General features: G+C 37.9%; 1 protein-coding gene across 4 annotated transcripts in view; it reads left to right on the forward strand.

The window, feature by feature from the left end:
- tcf4 (transcription factor 4) overlaps window positions 1-22746 on the forward strand; it is a 186605-nt gene that overhangs the window by 103225 nt on the left and 60634 nt on the right. The window contains exon 1 of one of the 4 annotated variants that reach the window (XM_077586201.1): window positions 16990-17384. The exons of the other annotated variants lie outside the window; for them this stretch is intronic. Within the exon in view, the coding sequence (XP_077442327.1) occupies window positions 17316-17384 (69 nt within the window). The 5' untranslated portion in view covers window positions 16990-17315. Of the gene's footprint in view, window positions 1-16989; window positions 17385-22746 lie in introns of those variants that run through there. 4 annotated transcript variants of the gene reach the window in all.

The raw sequence follows: 22746 nt of genomic DNA on the forward strand, positions 1-22746 counted from the left end.
GAGGAGAGCGTAGGATGTCTTTGTAATCAAAAGGAAATTAGGCTAACATTAGGATGTTGTGCAATTCTCTCGATGTGCTCCTCTGATGGTGGTCCGTTTCAGAGGTTTGAAAATGGAAAGTGACAAAACTGAGTGCTCATAAAGATTAGCATGCAAAAGGCCAGCAAATATTCGTGATAGGAAAGAAAATAAATGAAACAGGAAGCAATTAACATGTACATTATATGCCACTGTTTACATTTAATTCTATATTTTATTTACTCATTGTTTTATTATTATTATCATTATTATTTATTTATTTTAGTAATTTATTTATTTTGCCAGAAGCTCAAACATTTTGGAGCCACGGCACACTTTTTTCACCACCCATAGAAACAACTCTTTAATTTTTTTAATGTTTATATATATATATATATATATATGTATAAATTATCATCAATACGTCTAGAAATTGTGCTGAAAGAAGGACTTTGGCTATTTCTTTAGTGGCTTCAGGTCCGAGCATCTCATTTACAATGGCTTTGCTGAAGGGAAGTATTAATATCTCAGCCACACTGTGCGACTTTTTTGACTTATGCTGCATTCGAGGAAGGTGGGAAGTCAGATACGTCCCACGTGGATTCTCCGAGTTTCGACCCCAAAGCGTTTGAGGCAAACGTAAACAACAAAGATGGCCAAATGCGATAAATTGTTTGTTGTTCTGGTTAATGCAGTCATTCCAAATCACTTTGTGTTACGTGAGCCTATTTCAAATAACTAATTAAAGTAACAATGCATAAATATGAATAAATATCTGTTTAAAATATTAGAAATTATGTTTTGCCATTCACAGTCTGTCTCTCCGCAACTCGGCTATATGAGTTCAAATGGGCGTTCCCGTGCTCACTTTCTGGTATGAAGTCAGAAAATCACCTTGAATGCAACATTAGCAACAAGTTCTGCAATGTGGTTGCTAACTTTGAGGGCTCTCTTGTTTACCTTATGTGGTGGAAAGATTGGCTTTGTGAGTGTGCGTCGATTAACTGGCTGTTTCACTTGACATGATGTTTGGCATTGCTATTGCCAGCTTGATTACTATTGCTAGCTTGATTTTGTGAGGAATTAGGCTATTTTCTACCCATACAGAGGAGGCTCATGTTAAAATAGTTTGAATGTATGGCATCTTGTATCTGAGTATCAAGTATCTCGAGGTCAGGCTGAGTGTCCTTGTTTTTTGGAAATGAAAATATGGTCACCCTAGGATACGTTGTACACTCGCCTGCCGACACACAAATTTGTAATCGGTGTGTGCGTCTCAATTTGCGACTGCCTGCCTACCCGAACCTAGAGCTCACTGCTCGTCACTGGATCCAAGTATCGATAGAATCAATACTAATGTGAATATCGGTATCGGATGGATACCAGAGTGCTAGTATCGATATTTTACATGTGCTGTATTTATTTATTTTGGTTTCTCATGGGTCCCTCGCGCAATCCCTTTGTAACAGACGCGCATGTGCCGGTCTGCCAATGACAGCGGTGGGCTTCACTGGCGGGAACAAATAATGAATTTTACAGTGAATGACATAATATGACAATATTATGCTTGGTTTGCGCTTTTCCAACAACTAGTTGAGCTAGTGTGTAGCTGTGTAGCACAACATGTAAGTATTGTTTATGTAATGTAACTAGACTAGAGGAACTTCAGTGGCTGGAGTTTCTTTGAGTGCAGAAGAGTGACAGAGACTAAGAATAGGAAGATTATTACTACATTGCACATTTAAATAACAGCCCATGTATGTTTCCATTGAGGGTATTATGGCATGTTTAAGATCCTAACAAGAAAGCCTAATTTTTACCCAAAAAAAGGGAAAAAAAAGAAAAATTATTTAATAGGACAAATTATTTAAAATACCATAATATTATATTAAGTAGTACTTGTATCGTTATCGGTATCAACAATATTTGGTATAGATCGATACCAAAAGCTCAAGTATCGCACAGCTCTCTGTAGTAGTAGTTCTGCAGGAGGTGCTCATGATATTTATAGAAGATGGACGCCCGGAGTTGTTAAGATTACTTTAAAAACATCTCACTTCCCTCATTGGTTGGGTTCGGGCATTTGGTGTTGGGGATTTGTGTGTGCGCTTATAACTCGTGTTATGGTGCGGACGGATAGAACGGGTTTCAACGGCGATGTATGTCGCTCGATAGCCCGTTGCCCCGGGGGGGGAACGGCCATTTCTCATGCAACGGTATGCAGCATGGAACGACGGCCTTGGCTCGATTGCTAAATCGCTTTGTGCTTATAAAGACTTGTTATCCCCTTGGGAGGCAGTTCCAACACGAAAGCAAGTGGCCCCATACTTCCTTTCCTCCGTGACCACGCAGGGGTCACATGACTACAGGGAATGCACAAAAAGTGTTTCCATTACACTTTTGCGAAATACTTCTACTTTGCCCTGTCTCAAAAACCTCATAAGAGAGTAAAAGCTGTTTGCGATATTTAAGGTTTTTTTTTTTTGAAAATCACGTGTTTCCATTACCAGCTTGCCTTAGTGCAACTTGCCTTTTGTACAAAACTGAGGGTAATGGAAACGCACCTATAATAGTTAGTTACTCGCCAGCAGTACATGATTTGCGGATAATAATTAATTTGCTGTCATCAATTAGGTGGAATTTCCCATGGCACACCATGCTCTCTTTTTGCCTTTTGTTTTATCTAACTCCTTGGTCACTATTCAAAATTTGTGATTTATGCTTCTGATTTATATCACAATTTAGATGGTCTAGTTGGCTTAGATGGTCCATGTCTTATATCATCAGTCAGTCTTTAATTTGAACCTTTATCCCCTTGGAAATTATACATTTAGTGACAGAATCTAGTGATTTGTGTTGTGTCTAATGAAATTTTTCTATTTTGCTCAGAAAGCAGTGTACACTTGTATATAATGACCACAGTAAATCTCTCTCTCTCTCTCTCTCCACCCCCACTCCCCTCTCAGTTGTGGATTTGTTTAAAGTTGAAAGCTTTAATTAAATTAAAACAGGTCTTGCAGAAGGCACAGTAGGACAGCCAGCGGTCCCCAGTAGTCCATGGGTGGATGAGGGATGGTGGAGGGGTAAGGGGCATGGGGTGCAGGACAGGTTGTTTGGTGAGCCACCATGCCCCCCTCAGGTGGTCCGAGGCATTACAGAGTCATGCCAAACCCCATCAGTCAACTAGGCTACTGAATTAAAAATTGGTGTCAGTTTACAATGCTTTGTTTACTTTTTCTAAGAATTAAAAAAAGAGCTCATTCAATTATTATGTTTTTTTTTATTGTGTGATACAATGAATCATGCATTAAACTAGTTAAAAGTAAGTCAGTATGGAGTGGATACAGTTTGATCTGTGTGCCAACATGTTCACAGCATGTTAAAAAAATAAATTATGTACGGAAACCCAAAATGTTAATTTTGTTCAACCACATTGGAACCGCCTTTTTGAGAGAAATGGACCCGTTGATGTTCAGTTTGTGTGTGTTGACATTAAAACCCACAAATAACAAAACACAATATAGATGTATATATTGTGAGTGCTATATGCAATGACTGTCCCTTAATTCCTGATAGACTTTGCCGCTATCACAGGAAAATAACATATTCCATCTGTCCATCCAGATCACAGGTGATCTTGAGCCTATCACTGCTAACGAGAAGCAGGTTGTCAGTCATTTGCAGGGTCTTAATAATAACATGTCTGTGGCCCATGCAGAAATTAATTTGTTTTATGTGGGTGTTTCTGTCTCATGGTCACTTGGCCCCTTATACTGCTAGGTCAATGCCAGTATGGCTTTTGTTTCCATGACAGCGAGGGGCAGCTGTGGTATGTAGTTAAGCCCCCTGCCACATCGTCCCAAATGACTGCAAACTGCAAAGAGCATGCAAGCACCTATAAGTATAGCATCATTGTATTTTCACTCAAACTTCATGGCCACGCTCCAAATACTTTACATTTATTCAAATTTGAATACAAGCAATACAAAATATTAAAAAGTCAGTTTCCCATAACATTTCATATAGCTTTATTTTCTATTTGCTGTTCCCCATTAACGTTGTACTATCTATGTAGTAGACATTGGACTACTGATGTATTTGTCTTGTAAAGGTTAAGTGCGTATGCCAAGGAGGGATTACAAAACATGACCAGTAGTCAACTGCCTGAGGCACTCTGACCTTTCACGGCCCCATGACATGTTATGTAATAGCAGTAGTTTGTGGTCATTTGCTGGAATCAACCATAAAATAAATAAATAAAGGCAGAGTCTGTGTTTTTTTAGTCCTAAATGAGGCCTCATGGATTGTCCTCCTGGTGGATAAATTGGAAACGAACACCAAAAAAAACATAACTAAAAATGTGTTTTGGATTTTAATGAAACCTTCTCAGTCTGTGGAGATTTTGTGTTTTTGTGCCATCCAAACAGACCTCTCTCCCACACACATATGCAGCATGAAGGCCTGTCGCACATGTCAACCTTCACTCTGCATTCCTGAGCACATTTGGCTGGATGAGGCAGCATAAGTACACTATATGCACACAACTACTGCTCAACATCACGATTGTTATTATTGTCCATTTAGTAAACATATCGCCAACAAATCATATTTCCCCAAAAGGTAAAAGCTTTGTTTTTTTCCTTTCAGCTGATTATCCTGATGATCAGTTTTCTCAGTGAGAGTTACCTTGCGCTCAACATCAGCAAGTGTTCAGAGAGTGTTGCCCGCTGACAGCTAATTGCTCTGTGATCTTAACATGACAAGCTGTCAAAAGCTGTTTTCCACAATTTGTGATCCGAGGGGGAAAAAAACACGAGATCATTTGCGGCACTTGTTAAGCAGTTGATGATGTTTACAGCTGCAACTTCTGCTTACTGTCTCTATACAGAATTTTTTGAGTCAGTATTTACATTGTTTTTTGTTTTGTTTTGAACTAAAAGAGACACTAAAGTAATGGCAGTTTTATCTGAAAATCACACACAAAATGATTGTGATGGCACACATATTAATAAGAAAAAGTCAATCTTCCATTGCCATGGCGACGACAGATCACCTTTATGAGTGTCTTGAATAGAGGCAGACCAGCCCTGACAATTGCATGGTAGATTCATCGAAGGCTGTGTAAATGTGAGTGTGAATGATTGTTGCTGCTCTATGTGCTCTGTGATTTGGCTGGCGACCAGTCTAGGGCGTATCCCTCCTCCTGCCCAAAGTTAGCTCGGATAGACTCCAGCTCACCAGCAACCTTAAATAATGACAACTGGTATTTATTTGATTTTTTTATGAAAGGACAGATGTTTTTACATATAATAATGGGTAACTTTAGTTCAGACCATTACTAAATGGGATGCGTGCCACATCTGCAACATAAATCACGAGAGCATTACAACTTTGACATTGATTGTCTTAATTTTACACATGCCTGACAGTCACAAATGTTCACAAATTACTTACAAATAGCCTTCCAGTTAATCAAACTTTTATGATGGCGACAGTTTGACCCTGGAATGGATTATTTCTTTTTTTATGATTTCTTTTAGCAAAAATCAGAACAGATTGCTAGTTAGTCCTTTGAGGATTAGCATTTTAAAGGGGACATATGATGGAAAAATGTGCTCTTTAATGTATTGTATACAAATAATTGTCTCTCTCGAGTGTCTGAATACTCATAAAGTATGAAATTGAATAACCAAGTAAACCTTTCGTATAATAATGTTCATTTGAGATGTAAGTGTGTGTGTGGGTTGGGGGTGGGTTCATTTGTGTTTGGCAATGTCATCTGCCACAGCGCTAGAGTAATTGACAAGTGTATTTCTGTGATGAAATGGTGCCTCCAACAGTGGCGATGCAATTCAATCTCTCTAGGCACTCACTTGAGGTGCGTGTGTGTGTGTCTGTGTGTAGGAGTGATGTGTTTAAATTAGAATTATATCAGCATTAGCGTCTAATAAATGACACTAATTTGATTTCTTCTTGAAGTTGTAGGTGTGGCAGTTGTGTTTAGCGATGTGTCTTTGTACTGAAATGAAATGTGCAATAATGCAAATTGCGCAATCGCAAACTGGTAATGGAAACAGAAATTTTGAGAAATCTCTTAAATATTCTCTTATGAGATGTTTTTTGAGAAGTGTAGATAAGCAAGTATGTTGCAAAAATGTCATGAAAACACATTTTTTACATTTCTTCTATAGCCACGTGACCCCGCCCAGTCACGTGCGTGGGACGTAAAAGAAGTAAAAGACCAATAGCCACGCGCTTTGTACACAAAGCAACAACAAGGTTTTGCAAACAACTCTGGGTGTCCATCTTCTGTAAAGGAACCTCTCGCAAGAACATTTCATGAAATGTCATGAGAATTACGAGATCTCATGGGATGTTATGAGAATTATGCCTCACAAGCCAAACACTCAGAAACAGAAATTGTACTTAATTGTAATTGTATAAATACTGCTTTTATTTTGCGGAAAATAAAATGCAATGGAGACACAGCTATAAAGATACTTAGGAACTGTTTTACATTGAGGTAAAACACAATGTATCTCCTTTGATGGTAAATATTATGATCCATACTTCACCTCACAAGAATTGAACAGTCTTGATTTTTCAAAGCAATGTTTGTTCTCTTTCTTACTGTTACTTCAAAAAAGCCTCCATCTGGTATCTGAATATCGTCTCAAATCTCACACACAAACAACAACGCCACCTCTTGTGGCTGTAATCCACACTGCTTCTGTAGATTACCTTCTTCGTCAATAATTTGTTCCGTTGTGGCTGAACTCTGTGAAAGGAAAACCTGTACACAAAGCAAAGCGCGTAGTTGTATTTCTTTCTGCACTGGACGATCTGCTCAGTTGAAAAATGACACAATTAAAAAGTGAAAAATTATCTTAGTACTCTGGTCATAAAAACATAAGATGCTTGTGTTTGTGAGAGGGGTGTGAACGGTGACTTGAAAATCAAATTCAATTTCATCAGTTGAGAAAACTAAAAAACCTTATCTGCTCATAGAACTGAAAAGATAACAGTCAGGAATTTCAATGGCAATATGTTTTAAGGTTAATATGGTTCACAAAAACAAAACATATTTTTTCTTTATTATATAGCATCAGGATGTTGCTTTGTACTGTATTTGTAAACCATGAGAAGCTGCTACAACATATATGCTGGAATGGTGGAAAGTTTATTAAGTGTAGCAGAGGTTTTTTTTTTTTTTCAATACTGTACGTACAAAAAACTTTTAATCATCTGAGTCAACCAAGAAAGTTATGTTTTACATTCTTGTTCTTTGGAGGTCAACAGTAACAGCTCCCAAAAGTGTGTTATACAGAAAACCTAAAAAAAAAATTGCCTGCATGGGCTCGTACCCCAAATCTATGAATGCTGTTCACTTACCATTTAACCACTGATTTCTAAATCAATTCAAATGGGTTACTATTTAAACTTTTGCCAAAAAATACATTATAGTCCAAAAAATGACAAATCCAAATTGATCATATTGGCAAATGGTAAATGGAGCTTATAGCGTTTTATCTACAGCATATGTTGTCCTACACATCGGAGTGTACCAAGACTGTACACTGTCCAACGGCAGAAACCCTGGTGTGTTTTTTTTCTCCACTTTTGGTAAAGTTTTAAATCCATCTGTGTCGTTCATCCATGTCATGTCTGTCGTGGCAGCTAGCTGGCGCTAAGCTAACATAGGAGGGGTAACTCTCTTGTCCAGCATCCAAGTTTGCAAACTCCCTTCGTACTAGGCCGCCCTCAGACAGCAAAGTAACGCCAACGGTGTTGGTCCAGTGAAAGTCAGCTGTGTGAACCACTACACCAATGATCTCGTGATAAAACTCACATCTGTCTATTTCCTTATTGATGTCACAGGTGAGCTTGAGTCTATCCCAGCTCGATTTGAGTTTGAGGCAGGGTACACAGTGAACTAGTCAATTGCAGAGAAGAGAAATAGCATTTTCATTTGAAAGCAGGTACGTAGACGATCACACAAACAATACTCCTTTGTCAACTTAGGTCAGACGACTTTGCTGCACCACACAGTAGAGAAAGGATAGGACATATGGCAGGAATAGTCAGCAAAAAGCAAGGCAGACACACACTGAGGAAACAACACCAGAAACCATTATATCAAAAGTTTTACAATTCTCAAAATTCATATCCTGATTAAAAACTCCAAACAATGTATGTGCTAATTGTTTTATTGTTTTTCGGCGTGAGTTTACAAGTCGAGAAAAGTTTCTTGTCACAACCCAGAAAACAAAAAATAATCACTTTTCTGTCATGAATACACTGTGATTAACGTGGGTGTTGTTTCTTTTCATTCAACAAGTCACGAGAGGAAGTTGCATTCGGTTTTTCCTTCTTGTTGTTAACCCCACCATAGCATTTCCCCTCCAGTTTGTAGAATTTCTCAAAATGTTCCGTTTGTTAGGCTGAAAGGAAAATCACAGAAAAATCACCATAAGGGCTGCTTTGCATTTTTAATTAAGAAACTAACATATGAATATATTTGCATATTATTGAGTTGCAGATTAAATCATGCATACATAATTAGCGTGCAGCAGCGTGCGTTTGCCTCTCTCTCTCGCTCGGCTCTGTGCTGACTGAGTTTTCCGACGGATGCCACACATGCATGCACACAAGCACTTTATTGAGACTCTCAAAGACTCACTTCACAGACACACGTACCCGCCCTCTCCAAACACTTTGTGTACTCTCTTCTACTCGGTTCAGTTTCGATTTCGAGGAAAATTAGCTGAGGCCATTCGTTATTTTTAAGCCTGATTACATTGGAGGGAGAAAAAGGAAATAAATCCTCTTTTAGTTGTTCTTTCTTTTCATCTTGTTCAGTATGTAAACAAATTCATTTCACATGCCATGTCAGACATTATTCTGCCACCAATTAATGTCATCCAATGACATGCAAGCATGACTGACTGAAAAATATGGGCAATTACTTATTTGTATTATACACACAATTTCCCTACTAGTAAATACTACATTAATTACTTAACAATCACTTGTTAGTATTTTTATGTGTCTTTAATTAAACAACTCCTGATTATTTATAGCTTCAGGGAGAACCTCATTAACATACTGCGTTGGATATCTTGTGACAACCTGACAGCTAGAGTGAGCCTATTAGCTCCACAAAGTTGGATGTGTGCAACAAAGGCAAAGTAAAGAGGCATAGCATTTGACCAAGGAGGACATTTTAATGTAGATCCAGGAATGTTGTGTATATTTCGTTGTGAAACCTGATCAAGAGAACACTTTAATGGTACCTACTGCCCTCTATCTCGTGTTTGCAATTGTGCAAAGATTATATGAGTACTCAAGACTTAAGTACTCATACTAGTATCGGTCTGAAAAAGAAGTAGTATCAAACATCCCACTACATTATTATATTGAAAAGTGTTTTAATTATTTATTATTATTTTATTATTATATTATTTAATTATTTTATTTAGTGTATTGAAAGTGTGTCTGTTAGCGAGAGCCACTACATCGTGATAACTTACATTGATGTTTCTGCATTTGGCAATTTATTATTATATTATATTATTAGTATGGGATTTTTTTTAATGGGCTTTAGGTGAACTGATGAATACACACACGCTCGCACGCACGCACGCACACACACACACACACACACGCACATACAGATACTCACCCACATACAAAAAAAAAGTATATATATATGTATATATATATATATATATATATATATATATATATATATGTGTGTATATGTATATATATATGTATATGTATTTAAAAAAAAAAAAAAAAAAACATTTATTAAAAATTTTTTTAATTGATTTGTTGTTTTTAAAAAAAAAAAAAAAAAAAAGGAGAGCAATGATGATGTCAAATCGAATGAACAATACTGAGCTCTTCTGTAAAAAAAATAAAAATAAAAATAAAAATAAAAAATATTGAAAGTGTGCCACTAGTAGGCTTTGAAATTCATGCATTTATTAAATTGAGTTATTAATTGTAAAACCATAAATGACAAGGTAGTCTGTCATAAAGTTCCCGCTTAAGCGCTCCACTGTTGTGCGAGGATGTGGGCGCAAGTGTGTGCCAAGTTAAACACAATGATGATGACAAGGAAGCTGGAGCCTGATAGGTAGTCACATATTTGTGGAGCTACTAATTACAGTCCAATTCCAAACAAAGAACAAAGTGGAAACTTGGCGCACGGGCACAGTGGAGGAAGGACAGCATAGCATGGTCAAGCAAACTGAGACAGACCTATAAAAACCCTATACCCTATAACCCTATGAAAAAAAACACAAAGCAGGATCATTACCATATCCTTAATCAGGCACGTGCATAGACATTTTTGGGGGAAAGTGCTTAAAGTGATACTTGACTCATTGAGCCATTTTTAACAGTAATAAGATAATATTTTCTTTATAATTAATCCGATAACTTCATTAGGTTTTGAACAATTAATAGATTTAAAAACTAATTTTGCCACTTGCTGTCAACTGAAGATGACATCACCTTTGCTGAGGAAGTAGGTTATGACCAATCATAGCTCAGTTTGTTGACCAAACCCAGAAAACAGGTGAGTTGTGATTGGTCGTTACCTATTTCCTCAGCATAGATGATCTCATCTTCAGTCGACAGCAAGTGGGAAAATGTGTTTTTAAGGGGTATTAATTGTAAATGAAAAATGACCAAGTTATCACATTAATTATAGACAAAATATGATCTTATTACTGTTGAAAATGGCTCAATGAGTCAAGTATCCCTTTAAGCTCCCCCCTGAAAGAAAAAAAGCACCCATTGTCAAATTAGTCACACAATTAGAAGAGAAGTAGAAGATGTGTTTAACTTCTATATTAATTTCTGTACGTTACAAAGGAGGTGAAGGGGAGTATATAAAAAGTCTACACACCCTTGTTCAAATGGCTTGTGTGCACTATGGATCACGAAAACTGAAATAAATATCCATCTGATATCAAAACACTTTGGGGGACGGGAATTTATGCCAGAGAGAGTATGTATGTACTGTATGTATGTATGTATGTATGTATTTATTTATTTTTCTTTTTTTATTCATTTTTTTATTTAGAATTTATTTTTATTTTTTTTATTTTTGTGTTTTTTTATTTTTTATTTTTTATATATTTTTATATATTTTTTAATTTTTAATTTTTTATTTTTTATTTTTTATTTTTTATTTTTTATTTTTTTATTTTTTATTTTTTTATTATTTTTTATTATTTTTTATTATTATTATTATTTATTTTTTATTTTTTTACTTTTTTTAATCATTTTTTATCTTTTAATTAAATTAATTAATTAAAAAAATATTTATTTTATTTTGAAATATTGATGAATGAAAAAAGTGGGCACCAGTTAAATGAGATTTTTCTGATTCAGGGCAGAAGGGCTGGTGCCAGCGCACCATATCTGTGCACATGCCTGCTGCAAGAACACTATATAATTGGCTGTGATTATTTGGTAGTAACTGTCAGGTTAAAAAAAATGACAAAAGTAGAGAAACGTCTACAGTGTGACAAACTTTCTCTTCCTTCCTTTCACTATAAACGAGGCCAGTCAAGCTCAATGGTTTTGTCTGTGTGTGTGTGTGTGTGTGTGTGTGTGAGGCGGAAGAGGGAGTTAGAATGAACCAATAGCAAAGCAAGTGAGTAACAGTGGAGGATGCTGGAATTGGAAGAGATGTGAAGAGGACAGCCTATGAGAGGAAGCTCGGGTGTCAGATCAGGAAGGGAGTGAGGGGGAAACAGAAGCGCAAATACAGGTGCATGTTGAGGAAGATCACAACGGCAAACAGGAGGGATCAGAAAGGGAAGGGTGGGACAATACAGTGGGAGTGAAAGCAGGAAGATGAGTAAGCATTGGAAGAGATGGTGGGCAGACAAGAAGAAAGAGTTTGAGGGCCACTTACTTGCCGCTGGCTGTTCTGTCAGTTTCTCTTTCAGAGCCACAAAGCCATTCCAACTTCATTCTCCTCTTATTGTCTAGTCTTTCTCTTCTCCATCAACCATACCATTTTATTTTTTCCTTTTGGTCTAATTACTTCCTCGTCTGTCCCCTTCTATTTTCCCCCGTTCGTTATTCTATAATAATTTAATTTCTCCCTCTCTTCCCCCTTATTACATCTTCTCCTCTCCAACTTCATTCCTTCCTTCCTCCTTCATTTGTTTTTTTTAATTTCACTCGCTCTCTCTCATTCCTCCTCCTTTTCTGCTCCTCTCCCTGCTCCCATTTTGTGTCTCTTTGCCCTCCTCGTTGGTCTCCTCTTCACTCTTTTTCGTTGCTCGTGCAGATTTGTCGAGCAAGCAGCAGTTAGCCCAAATTGAAAATGTGCCTCTGCTATTTCCCTTCAACCAGTTCAGTTTTTTAAAATGTGGTTTCTTTATACTTTTCCCCTTGATCTTCATTCCTCCCTCCCTCCATCCCTCTCTTCATTTCCCATTCAGACTGGTTGGGTACAATGCTGGGAGGCTGCCAGTGCTGCAGACAGATGGTCCACTTATTAGATGTGCATCAGCCCTCCCTCCCCTTCCTGCAGCTCGCTTTTTAATCAAATTAAAGCCAAAGGAAGAGAGGGGAGCGATAGAGAGCGTGAGTGACAGAGAAGGAGAGCATGAGGTTTGGGAGGTCTGCTAGCTTGTTTTGGAGTCTACTATTTGTTTTAATAGGATGACTGATGATAATATTAAAATGAAATTTAGGGAGACTAATACGCAGGCTTGTCTGTTGTGGTGACTGCAAGTACATCTGTCTTCTGTTTGTCTCCAGTTTTTACTTCCAACATTGTTTTTTCTTGTTTTTACTCTTCATGTCTTCGGTCGGCAGAAGCCACTCATTTTCGATGTAAAATCTGTCTCTGATGTGGCTCTTTTGCCACATATTGGGTGATGTCAAAGTGATGCCATCAGCATTATGTAACCTTGGGAGGTGACTGATATTAATCCAGTGCCACATAATGGGATTTGGATTACACGGGCCTCCGAAGGGAAAATTTCTATCAAAATGTTTGAATGAAAACATGTGAAGTGTCTCCGTAGGAGACATTGATTTTACAAGTTGATGCATGTAGGTAGCTTAATAGCTTAGTGTAGGTGGCAAGCATCTGTTGCTTTAATTTACTCCATCTTTTCTTATAGGAGCAAGGCCCTGAAGCTCAATGTGAAATCAGTGCATCTGATGCACATTATCAGCTTCGCTGAGGAATTTGGAGGGAAACTGAGAATGATTGGACATGAAAAAGATAATAATATGAAGAGTAGGAAGAGAAAGTGCATGCAACTATGGTTAATAGCATCAATTCAAAATTGAGGAGAAAATGTGTTGTAAACTGTGATTTATGGCTAGGAATAACAATTTTCACTACATATTAATTTATGTCAGATATAAAACAACAATTCTGAATTCCAAAAACTAACAAAGGGCGTGACTATGAATTGTGTACAAATGCCATAAGCAAATTATCTTTAAAAAAAATAGATTAATATTTTAGTGTGACAAGTAGTAGCTTCAAAGTGGAAACTATGCTAATTTGTTGTCTTTGAAAAAAACAAAATTAATTACAAAATCCATAAGAAACAATTTTGTCACAAAAACAGGCTTAAACTATCATAAAACATTTGTTTTTTTGTGCATTCCTAACTTTCATACTAGTGTAACTATTGTTAAGAGTGGGAAAATAAATTCTGTACTAACCCTGAACTTTGATGACAATGATATGACAGATATTTGCTGGAACGTGATGAGGGAAATGACGTTACTGGAAAATTCTTTTTTTTTTTTTTTTTTTACAATAAATAAATAAATAAAAATCGTAAACCGGTGAGGTGGAGTATTTAACCTGATTTTTTTTCACACAAAAACTTTTTAAAGGGACAGTGTGTATTATTTAGCGCCAATTAGTGGTGAACTAATAATTCATTCATTTTAAAAAGGCACCATTAATTTCAATAATATGCAACAAAATATTACAGGAGGCTGACAAGTTTCGCTGTCATGTTTCTGCTATGGATATCTGAAGGAGAAAAACTTTGCAAACGTAATTAGCCTCTGATGATGCTTGCAACTACCGTCTGACCCAATGAGTCGACCGCCGCTTACCTTTCGCAGCTGGGGCCTGCAGGTGGCCATCGCTGAGTCCCGTCATTCAGGCTCCCGCAGCTTTTCTCCTTCTGCTTTTCTCTCGCTAGCTTTTGCTAGCCGCTCTTGTTGGCCACTCCAGCTAGTTTAGTAAAATTTCCAACAGTGTCATAGAATCTTAAACCCAAATAAGTAAGTAAGTAAGTAAGTAAGTCTCCCTTTAATTATCACAAAAAACATCTGACCAGTGGAAATTAAACTAAATATCCCTTTTTCAATGTTTGTCATAGTTGTTAAAGTAAAATAATAGGCCATGCAAAACAATCCCTACATGTATCATCTTTGTGTGCCCAAAAACGAAGACAACAGGAAACAATCATTTAATAAATAAACCAAAAACAGATGGCGTTTCTCATCCCCAATGGCACTATTGAATTTGGTTTTCAGTATTTCTTCCTCACAGTGAATTCATTTAAATATTTTGGTGAGTAATTCCTCCAAAGTCAACAACTGCACCTTTTTCCTATTAATCGCATCCCACTTCTGCCTGCTGATATTCAACGAGACAGGACAGAACCTTCACAGCTCGTCTGTATGTCAGATTAATAAACAAGATAGCAAATCAATAAGCAAAAATTGGCTTCAATAGCAGTATGAGTAAAGTTAATTTTCTAAACAGAATCAGACCAAACACCTTCATAACAACATTTTAGGGGTCACCCAGCCACAGATTTTTATGGCACTCATCAATAATAGATCATAATTTGATACTAGGAAATTTGATCAGAAATAATAATCACTTCCAGGGTCAAACTGTCGCCTTCATAAAACATTTATTAAAGGTAGACACGATTTTAATTAACATTACATCATTCTTAGCAATCATACATGTAAATATAAATTAAACAATGACAGTTAAAGACTCTCTTTCAATGACACATAATGAAGGTATAGTGTCACAACATAACGCTGGTGGAATTTTGAATCTCTGAATAAACTTTGGAGGTTGCACTGCATTTTTTGGCCACTGTCAAATGTCAATTGCATCTAATTACATGTTGTCTTTGTGCAGTCACGCTGCTCACACTTCAGACAGTTGCTGTAAAATGCTGTGAATAACACGCAGCCGTGTAAAATACCCAAAAAATAAAAATAAATCACCCTTAAATTGCAGTTTTTTCTCTTTACTTGTGTGTAATTATGTAATACCATCACCAGAGTGAATTATATGAATAAGGGATGTTTGATACCACTTGTTTTGTTTTATGTTATTTTAGGCTAATAACAGTACAAGTACTCAACTCTTGAGTAGTCAACAATGCTGATACCAAGTACCGATACGTCTAATACTTTTGATACATACAATTTTCCCTAAAAACAATGACAGATCATTTTAAAGAAAGTCCTATAATATCTAATACTGGTATCAGCTGCTATCTTGAGTACCGATACCTTGAAACAAGGCCTGATATCGACTCGTTACCGATACCTGGTATCAGTACTCACCCATCCCTAATATGAATGAACATTCAAAACATACTAATAAAGTGTAAATGCTTTTAAATCCAGGATAAAAACTATGCTATTTTCCCATACCTATGAATAAAGTCTTTCAAAGTGTTTTTAAAATCCAGTTTTTGAAAATCAGGTTGATGCACTGTACGCTGGTGTAGAAGTTTTGGTAAGCTATTTTAAAAAAAAACAACAACAACTTTAGTTTGCTTTTAAATATTCTAAACTCTATAACTGCTTTATATGTTGAACTTTTAATTACAGTATGCGAAGCATATTGAGTTACGTTGTGTATGAGATGTGCTACAAGTATAAATGAGTGATTCTTGTTTTTTAAGCTCTTGGTTTGTTTCCTATTATGCAAGTTCCCTGTATAATACCCTCCTCGATTTGGGATCTTATTTGTTGTTGTTTTTTTTGTTTTTTAAAATAATGAGTGCTATTCATGGTATTTTACAGTAATTAAAACACATCCTCTTGACAGCAATTAAAATGATTATAATATGAGACATGGAAACACAGAGATGCATGCTATTAAATTGACTCATGTTTATTTTATGATACAAGCTCACGTAGAAGTTATAGTCCGCAGGACACATTATGTAGGCTACAGTAAGAATGTACAAGATTTGTATTTAAATCTCTGTAGTAGAGCTCCAACAGTTGGAGAAAAGGTTAAATGTGGTGGTTTTATGTCTATTGAAAGAAAGACACAATTCCAATAAGTAATATGAATTATTATAAATGGCAACATAATATTTCTAATTGATGGCAAATTGTATATCCATATACAAAAAAAATGCAATAAACTTTTACTTATTATTCCTTATTTGGAAAATGTAATGAGGATGGAATTGAGGAGGAAACAGCAGAGGGGAGAAGGAATGAAATGAGTGAAATAAAATTGGGAAACAGGAGGAGGTCAAGTGGATTTATGGAGGAAGCTTGTGGACAAAAAGGACAGAAAAAAAGGAGAAAACAAGTGGAGATGTTATGGTGAAGGGGAAGAGGAATGGATGTGCAGGGAAAAAAAGGAGGAGAAAAAAGAGAGCATTGGAGACGCTGGAGGAGTGTGGAAAAAGTGAACGGGCCACTTCAAAGGCGGCGGCGTGCTAGTGGGGTGGGGGCGAGGTGGAGGGGGACTAGGAGGTGCTTTCCAGATTTCGCTGTGGAAAGTTGAAAGAGTGGAGGCAACTGCGCGCGTGTCCGCGAGCATCTGCGTGCACGTTACTCCCGCTCGCGTTTACTTCCGTGTGCGCGCGCGCGACGGATGGGGAGGGGGACGGGGGGCGGTGTAGCTGATGTTGTGGTGGCGGCGGCAGAGAGAAGGGAGGGGCACCCCGCGCTCTCTCTCCCTGCCCACTTTGCATATTCCACGCGCCTCGGCTCGGCCATATGGGAAAATGCAACTGAAGGAATTGTCGGGCGAAAAAAAAGCGCGCAGGCAGGGACACGCGAGCGGAGCGGGAAAGAGTTTGACATCATAACAACACGGCGAGGAAAAGTTAGCGCGCGACACGGGGGGAAAAAAAAGAGCCTCGGCTGGAAAGGCGCGAGGACAGCAGGCGATCAAGGACAAGTTAAAAAAAAAATAGAGAGAGATCGACAGCGCGCAGACCGGAAAGAAAGAGCTGAGAGAAGGGGGCGAAGTCGAGCTTTTCTTGTTTCTGCGGAGGACAGGAACGATGTATTGTGCGTACACCATCCCGGGGATGACAGGCAGCTCACTCATGTACTACTACAACGGCAAAGCGGTAAGGACTCATCCCTCTTCTCCTTTTTTTTTTTTTTTTTTTATAACTTCCGTGTGAGCATCTAAGGAGGGAAAATGAGGTGCGAACGTGAAGTGTGTTGAGTTCACGCTCCAACTTCGAGCGCGTCAAGGTGCGACAGTCACTTCTTGCTGGCCCTCTCTGCGTGATTGGGACGCGTTCAAGTGCGCGCGCGTCCGTGCGTGCGTGTGAATGTGTGTGCGCGCGCATGTGTGCGTGACAGAGAAGGTATTTGGGGACGGGACACGAAATGCAGCGTGTTTGTTGTGCGTTGCGTGCGTTTCTCTTGATCATTTAGCAGTTTTGCGTCAAGCTCGCAAGTCTCAACCGAAATAATCCAGCGCGCAGATTTATTTCGCTTCTCTCTCGCTCTCCTCATCACTTATTTCAAATTATCTAAATGGATGTGCACTTCTAAATAGATAAGTCTTATTAGGCAAAGGAGCATTGTCAACTGGAGTGACATGCGTGTAAAATAGAAAATGTTTCAAGATTGGTATATTTTTATATTATTTTCCTGAAATCGGCAATGAAGATGAAATGAAGATTTTTGTGCATTAAAATAATATCTTTATGGTATTTAAATCCATTTGTTAAATACTACATTTTCACAATTCCTATTTTTTTTTAAAACAAAGTGTGACCATTAGAATGATGCCAGTGGTTTATGTGTTAGCATACAATTAAATACACGTAGATATAAAATGTTTTCTATATTTTAATTTTAAATTACCCGTTTAAAAAAAAGTCCCCTAAAAAAAGTTATGAGGTGTTTAAACTCTAGTGAACCTGTCAGACTCCTCCTTGACCCTCACCCGTAAAACAGTAAGTGGATGAGGTGGGGAGGGGGGAGGCGCAAATTGAGGGGAAACTTGATGAATTTCACGGCTTTCTCGAAGGAAGCAGCGTTGGGAGGTGTAAATTAAGATGGAAGGTTCTAATTTTCTGCAGATTCACCTGTCAGGGAAGTGTTAGCTCTCCTCAGATCTGCCTGCGTTTTGTGGCACTTTTGACTGCCACTTTTCATGTTGAAAGGAATAAAATAAAAAAAATCCATGCATTGCCACACAAGTGAAATGTTCCAAATTCAAACAAATTAAAATCATCACAATAGATAATTGTCAGGTTGAAATTTATAGACACCATCTTATCACAGACGAAAAAGAAAAATGATTATGATATTTAATTTAAAAAAACAAAAAAGCTCGTAAGCTCGTAGCACCCTATAATGTCATAATTTCCTGAAAATGTAATAATGCTTGAAAATGTAACAAAAAGATACACTTAACTTGATTGCAAATGTAATAAAACCCAATAATGTGATTATTTCACCAATAATGTAATAAAAATATTGACTGATTTTAATAACATAATATTTTTTTTACTAATAATGTAATACCTTAAAATTGTGTGCCGTTTCTATAACAGCACTAAAACTCTGATGTAACAGTGAATTTAACACATCGTTGATTGTTGAAGAATGAAACATGAACAAAACATTATTACATAAAAAAAAACAGGTACATTTAACTGTAACACTTGACGCTCCCAGAAGTCTTTGTGGCAGAGTAGTTCTAATCCAGTGGGTGGAGCTTACTTTGATTAACTCTCTGCAGGGGTTGGTTTAACACTGAATAAATCAACTATGTCAAAGAACTCCAACACCAACCTCCGTTTAAATCAAACAGTGTTCTAAATGCCCTTTGGTGGTTGAAATCAACTCGGAACTATTTAACACCGAAAATTTAACACTCCAGTTTTTTGTTTTTGCTGTAAATGTATATAACAGTCTTAGATTCTCAAAACACAAAATGTAAAATTTTGGACTGGAAATTGTTGTACCGTGTCTGTCGTTTGTTTTACATGATCAGTTTTGAAAAAGAAAAAAGAAAGACCTAAAAATATAGTAAATCCCAAATGTTACTGCAATATCAGTCAGGATTTAAAAAATAATAATATTAGTGGTGAAATTATTACTATATTGGCATTGATTACATTTTGATCGAGTTAAGTGCAAATTGTATTGCTACATTTCCAACAAATTATTACATTGCAGCGTGCTGCAAAGCTAAAATGTGTCAAATATATTTAATATTTTTTCTTTACTAGCAAATATACTTGATGTCAGCTTTGCATGTGTTTTATTTCATTCAGTCGGGCTATTGTACTATTTTCATTTGCCAGCATGTCGAGAGAGTGACTTCAGTGCGCTTCCACAAAGCCTCCTTTTGTAAAACCACTCACCGACACTCGGCCTGTGTATGCCTGACGCCTGACAGGTCTTCGGCCTCCATCAAGCCTTCCACTCTGTCACTTCTTTCAGTCAACTACGGGCCACGGGTTCCCGAAGCCTCACACTTTTTATACCCTCTTTCTCCTTTCGCCTGTTTTTTATCTTCTCTCGGGTTCCGAGCTCTCCAGCTCAGCGCTGCCACGGGGCTCGGTGTGGCAGCGCTTTGTTTGGTGGCTGGCTGTAGGATGGCACATTGTGCCGACGGTCTTGATCCGGTGCCAAGCTCCTTTCTATCCACCCCCTGCAAGCCCCTCCACCCCCACCCCCCTGCCCTCCTCCACTGTCTCACTCTCGCTGTCTGCATCACAGCTTGTTTACACTCCGTGTCTGTTGGCAAAAAGAAAAACACCCGAATCAGAGAAAGTAACACTGTGATAACCAAATGTTGTTTGTCTTTTCATATCCTGTATTTGGAGGTTTTCGCAAGGCCGAGTTTGAGTTTTGGGCACGGTGTGGCTGTGTGGAGGGAGTGGGTTGTGAGTTGTCGGGGGTTTGAGAGCAGAGACAGAAATGCCCGGACGGATGTGCCGCCGGGCCCGTAGAGACCAAACACTGAAAAGCTGGAAGTGGGGTTTTGGCTCGGGAGTGCGCGTGGGGGAGGAGAGGCCAGGAGGAGAAGAGGAGGGTGAGGGCCGAGGCCTGCCTGCCTGCCTGCCTGCCTGCCTGCCTGCCTCCCTGCGCTTCGGTTAGCGGCTGTCAGCTCGCTAACTTAAGCTCCAGCAGCTTAATGAGGCAACAGCAAGCTCGGATAAAACAAAAGGCCTCATTTAAAAGCGGGCTGGCCAGCCGGCTATTGTTATGCTAACAGCACATTTGAATATTCACGAAGTTTTAATTAGGAGGGTCCCGTAGCTGCCTGCCAAAATCCTGCAGTCTGCTGTCACTGTGCTGCTGCAGCAAAAACACGTTTAACACTTAAACTGGCGATGTTAAGCGTGCCTCAAATTTACTTACCGCATTCAATGCTTTTTGGCAATTTTTTAAATTTATTCAGTTGAAATTTATTTTCCTGGATTTATCTACATCACCTAACCACGCCAAAATCACTCACATCAATTGAATGGAAACGTATTTGTTTACTAATTTTACCTATTAATCCTTTAGTCCTATGTGCTGGTTCCAAAAAAGGTCAGAGGTCAAGGCCAAACCATACCGATGGAATTACTATTTATTCGCTAGGTAGATTAATTGAATCACAGTCATCAACTAACAAACAAGTAAAATAATATTTTAAATTGTTATTGCATTTGGGCCTTCAAGCATATATATTACAATTTATGGATGAGCGAGCCTCCATTGCAAGTACCGATACCGGGTATCGGTACTTGCAATGGAGGCTGATACCAATATCAGGAGCTCTCTTTAAGATCAGGAACATAAGGCACACACATCGGACAGATGCCTAGTAAGAATTTATTTTAAAATCATGTTATTGTGTTCTATACTAAATATATATTTTCTGAACAAATGTAAAAAAAAAGATAATCGAAATTTGCCATTAATTTCATGCAATTTTTTTCAAGGAAAAATGTTTTATTGGGATGTATAGATTTTTTTTGTAATTATCTGTTATGTTTTTTTTTTCTATGTGTGTGCATATCAAATTTACTCATGGTATCAGTACTTGGTATCGGTGACCTACCCGTGAATGGTATTGAACATCCCTAATTATATTGATAATTATATCAATCCATTCATTTTTCTATACCCGCTTATCATATTCAGGGGTTTGAATGACTTCACATTATTGAATGTGTTAGTGTGTGTGTGTTTGTGTGTGTGCACATGTGCTGGTCATCATGTACATCGTGTTTGTGGACATCCTGTGTGCGTGGTACGCTGGAAATAGAGCACAGCATGTTATGCAGACTTTATAAATAGAAACATTTGTAAGTGTGTGTGTGTGTGTGTGTGTGTGTGTGTGTGTGTGTGTGTGCGTGCGTGCGGACCTCTGACTCCTTCTGCCTCCCTTGTACTGTGTGTACCACGCTAAAAATTCATCTTTGAAGAGTGTGTATTTACAGACCATCATAAATATGCACGGTAAAAAAAGGAATAAATGGGCACTGATGGGCTTTGACCTTGCTTTGCTGCCAGAGAGAAACAAGACTGGATGAAAACAAATGTGTATTTTAAAGTGTACTGTATGTTGTTAATTCAGTCTTTGGTGTATCAGTTGGGTCATTTAGATTTTCTCTGGTGTCTTTGGGGTTTGTTTCGTAGTGTGTGTGTGTGTGTGTGTGTGTGTGTGTGTGTGTGTACTGGCCTGGCTTAGACAGTAATCCGTCTGCATCAGATTATCTGACAGTGATGCTGCTGATACAGACAGTCACACGAAGTATAAAGTGTATGTATTTGTGTATGTGCTTATATTAAAAAAATATATATTTGAGGTGAATAACTCAGCAAACAGATCAGGTGATTATGCAATATTTATTATTTGAAAGATTTCTTCCCTCTCGTGATTTTGTCTCATTATTACTAATGTTGAGAAAAGGTCATTAGAAGATCATTAGTGACATGCAATTGTCAAATATGAATGTCAGACTGGGTTGTGATGTCAGCGATAATGAGGCTTCTTGTTGAATCTTTTTCTCTCTCGGTTTTAATTTGCTTGAAAACCGGTAAATTAATAACACTATTATTGTTATTATTATTATTATTAGTAGGACATATGGGGCCTTCTTCGATGGTATTTTTGTAGTTGCCTGATAATAAATTAAATGCATTCAGTGCTCTGTGCACTTTTGAGCCAACTGTGCTCACTTCGCTCTCTGTCTTTTCAAACCCGTGACTTTAATGTGTAAGGTCACTACTGCCAAACGACGTGTAGCATGTACACGAGCACACACACACTCACGCAAGCAAGCAGACAAGCCGCCATTGCGCACATTTTAAAGCAGGGATGCGACGCGCGAGAATGACAGTCGCATAGCAGAATAGAAAAGCATTCTTGGGATAGCTGGGAATTTCCACCTTCAACTGTCCAATGAGAACACACTCTCTTTCAGCGAGTGACAGGTTTGATACCCAGTGACTGAGTGAGCGCCT

This window comes from Vanacampus margaritifer, chromosome 14 (genome assembly GCF_051991255.1).
Source record: "Vanacampus margaritifer isolate UIUO_Vmar chromosome 14, RoL_Vmar_1.0, whole genome shotgun sequence".
Taxonomy (NCBI): Eukaryota; Metazoa; Chordata; class Actinopteri; order Syngnathiformes; family Syngnathidae; genus Vanacampus; species Vanacampus margaritifer.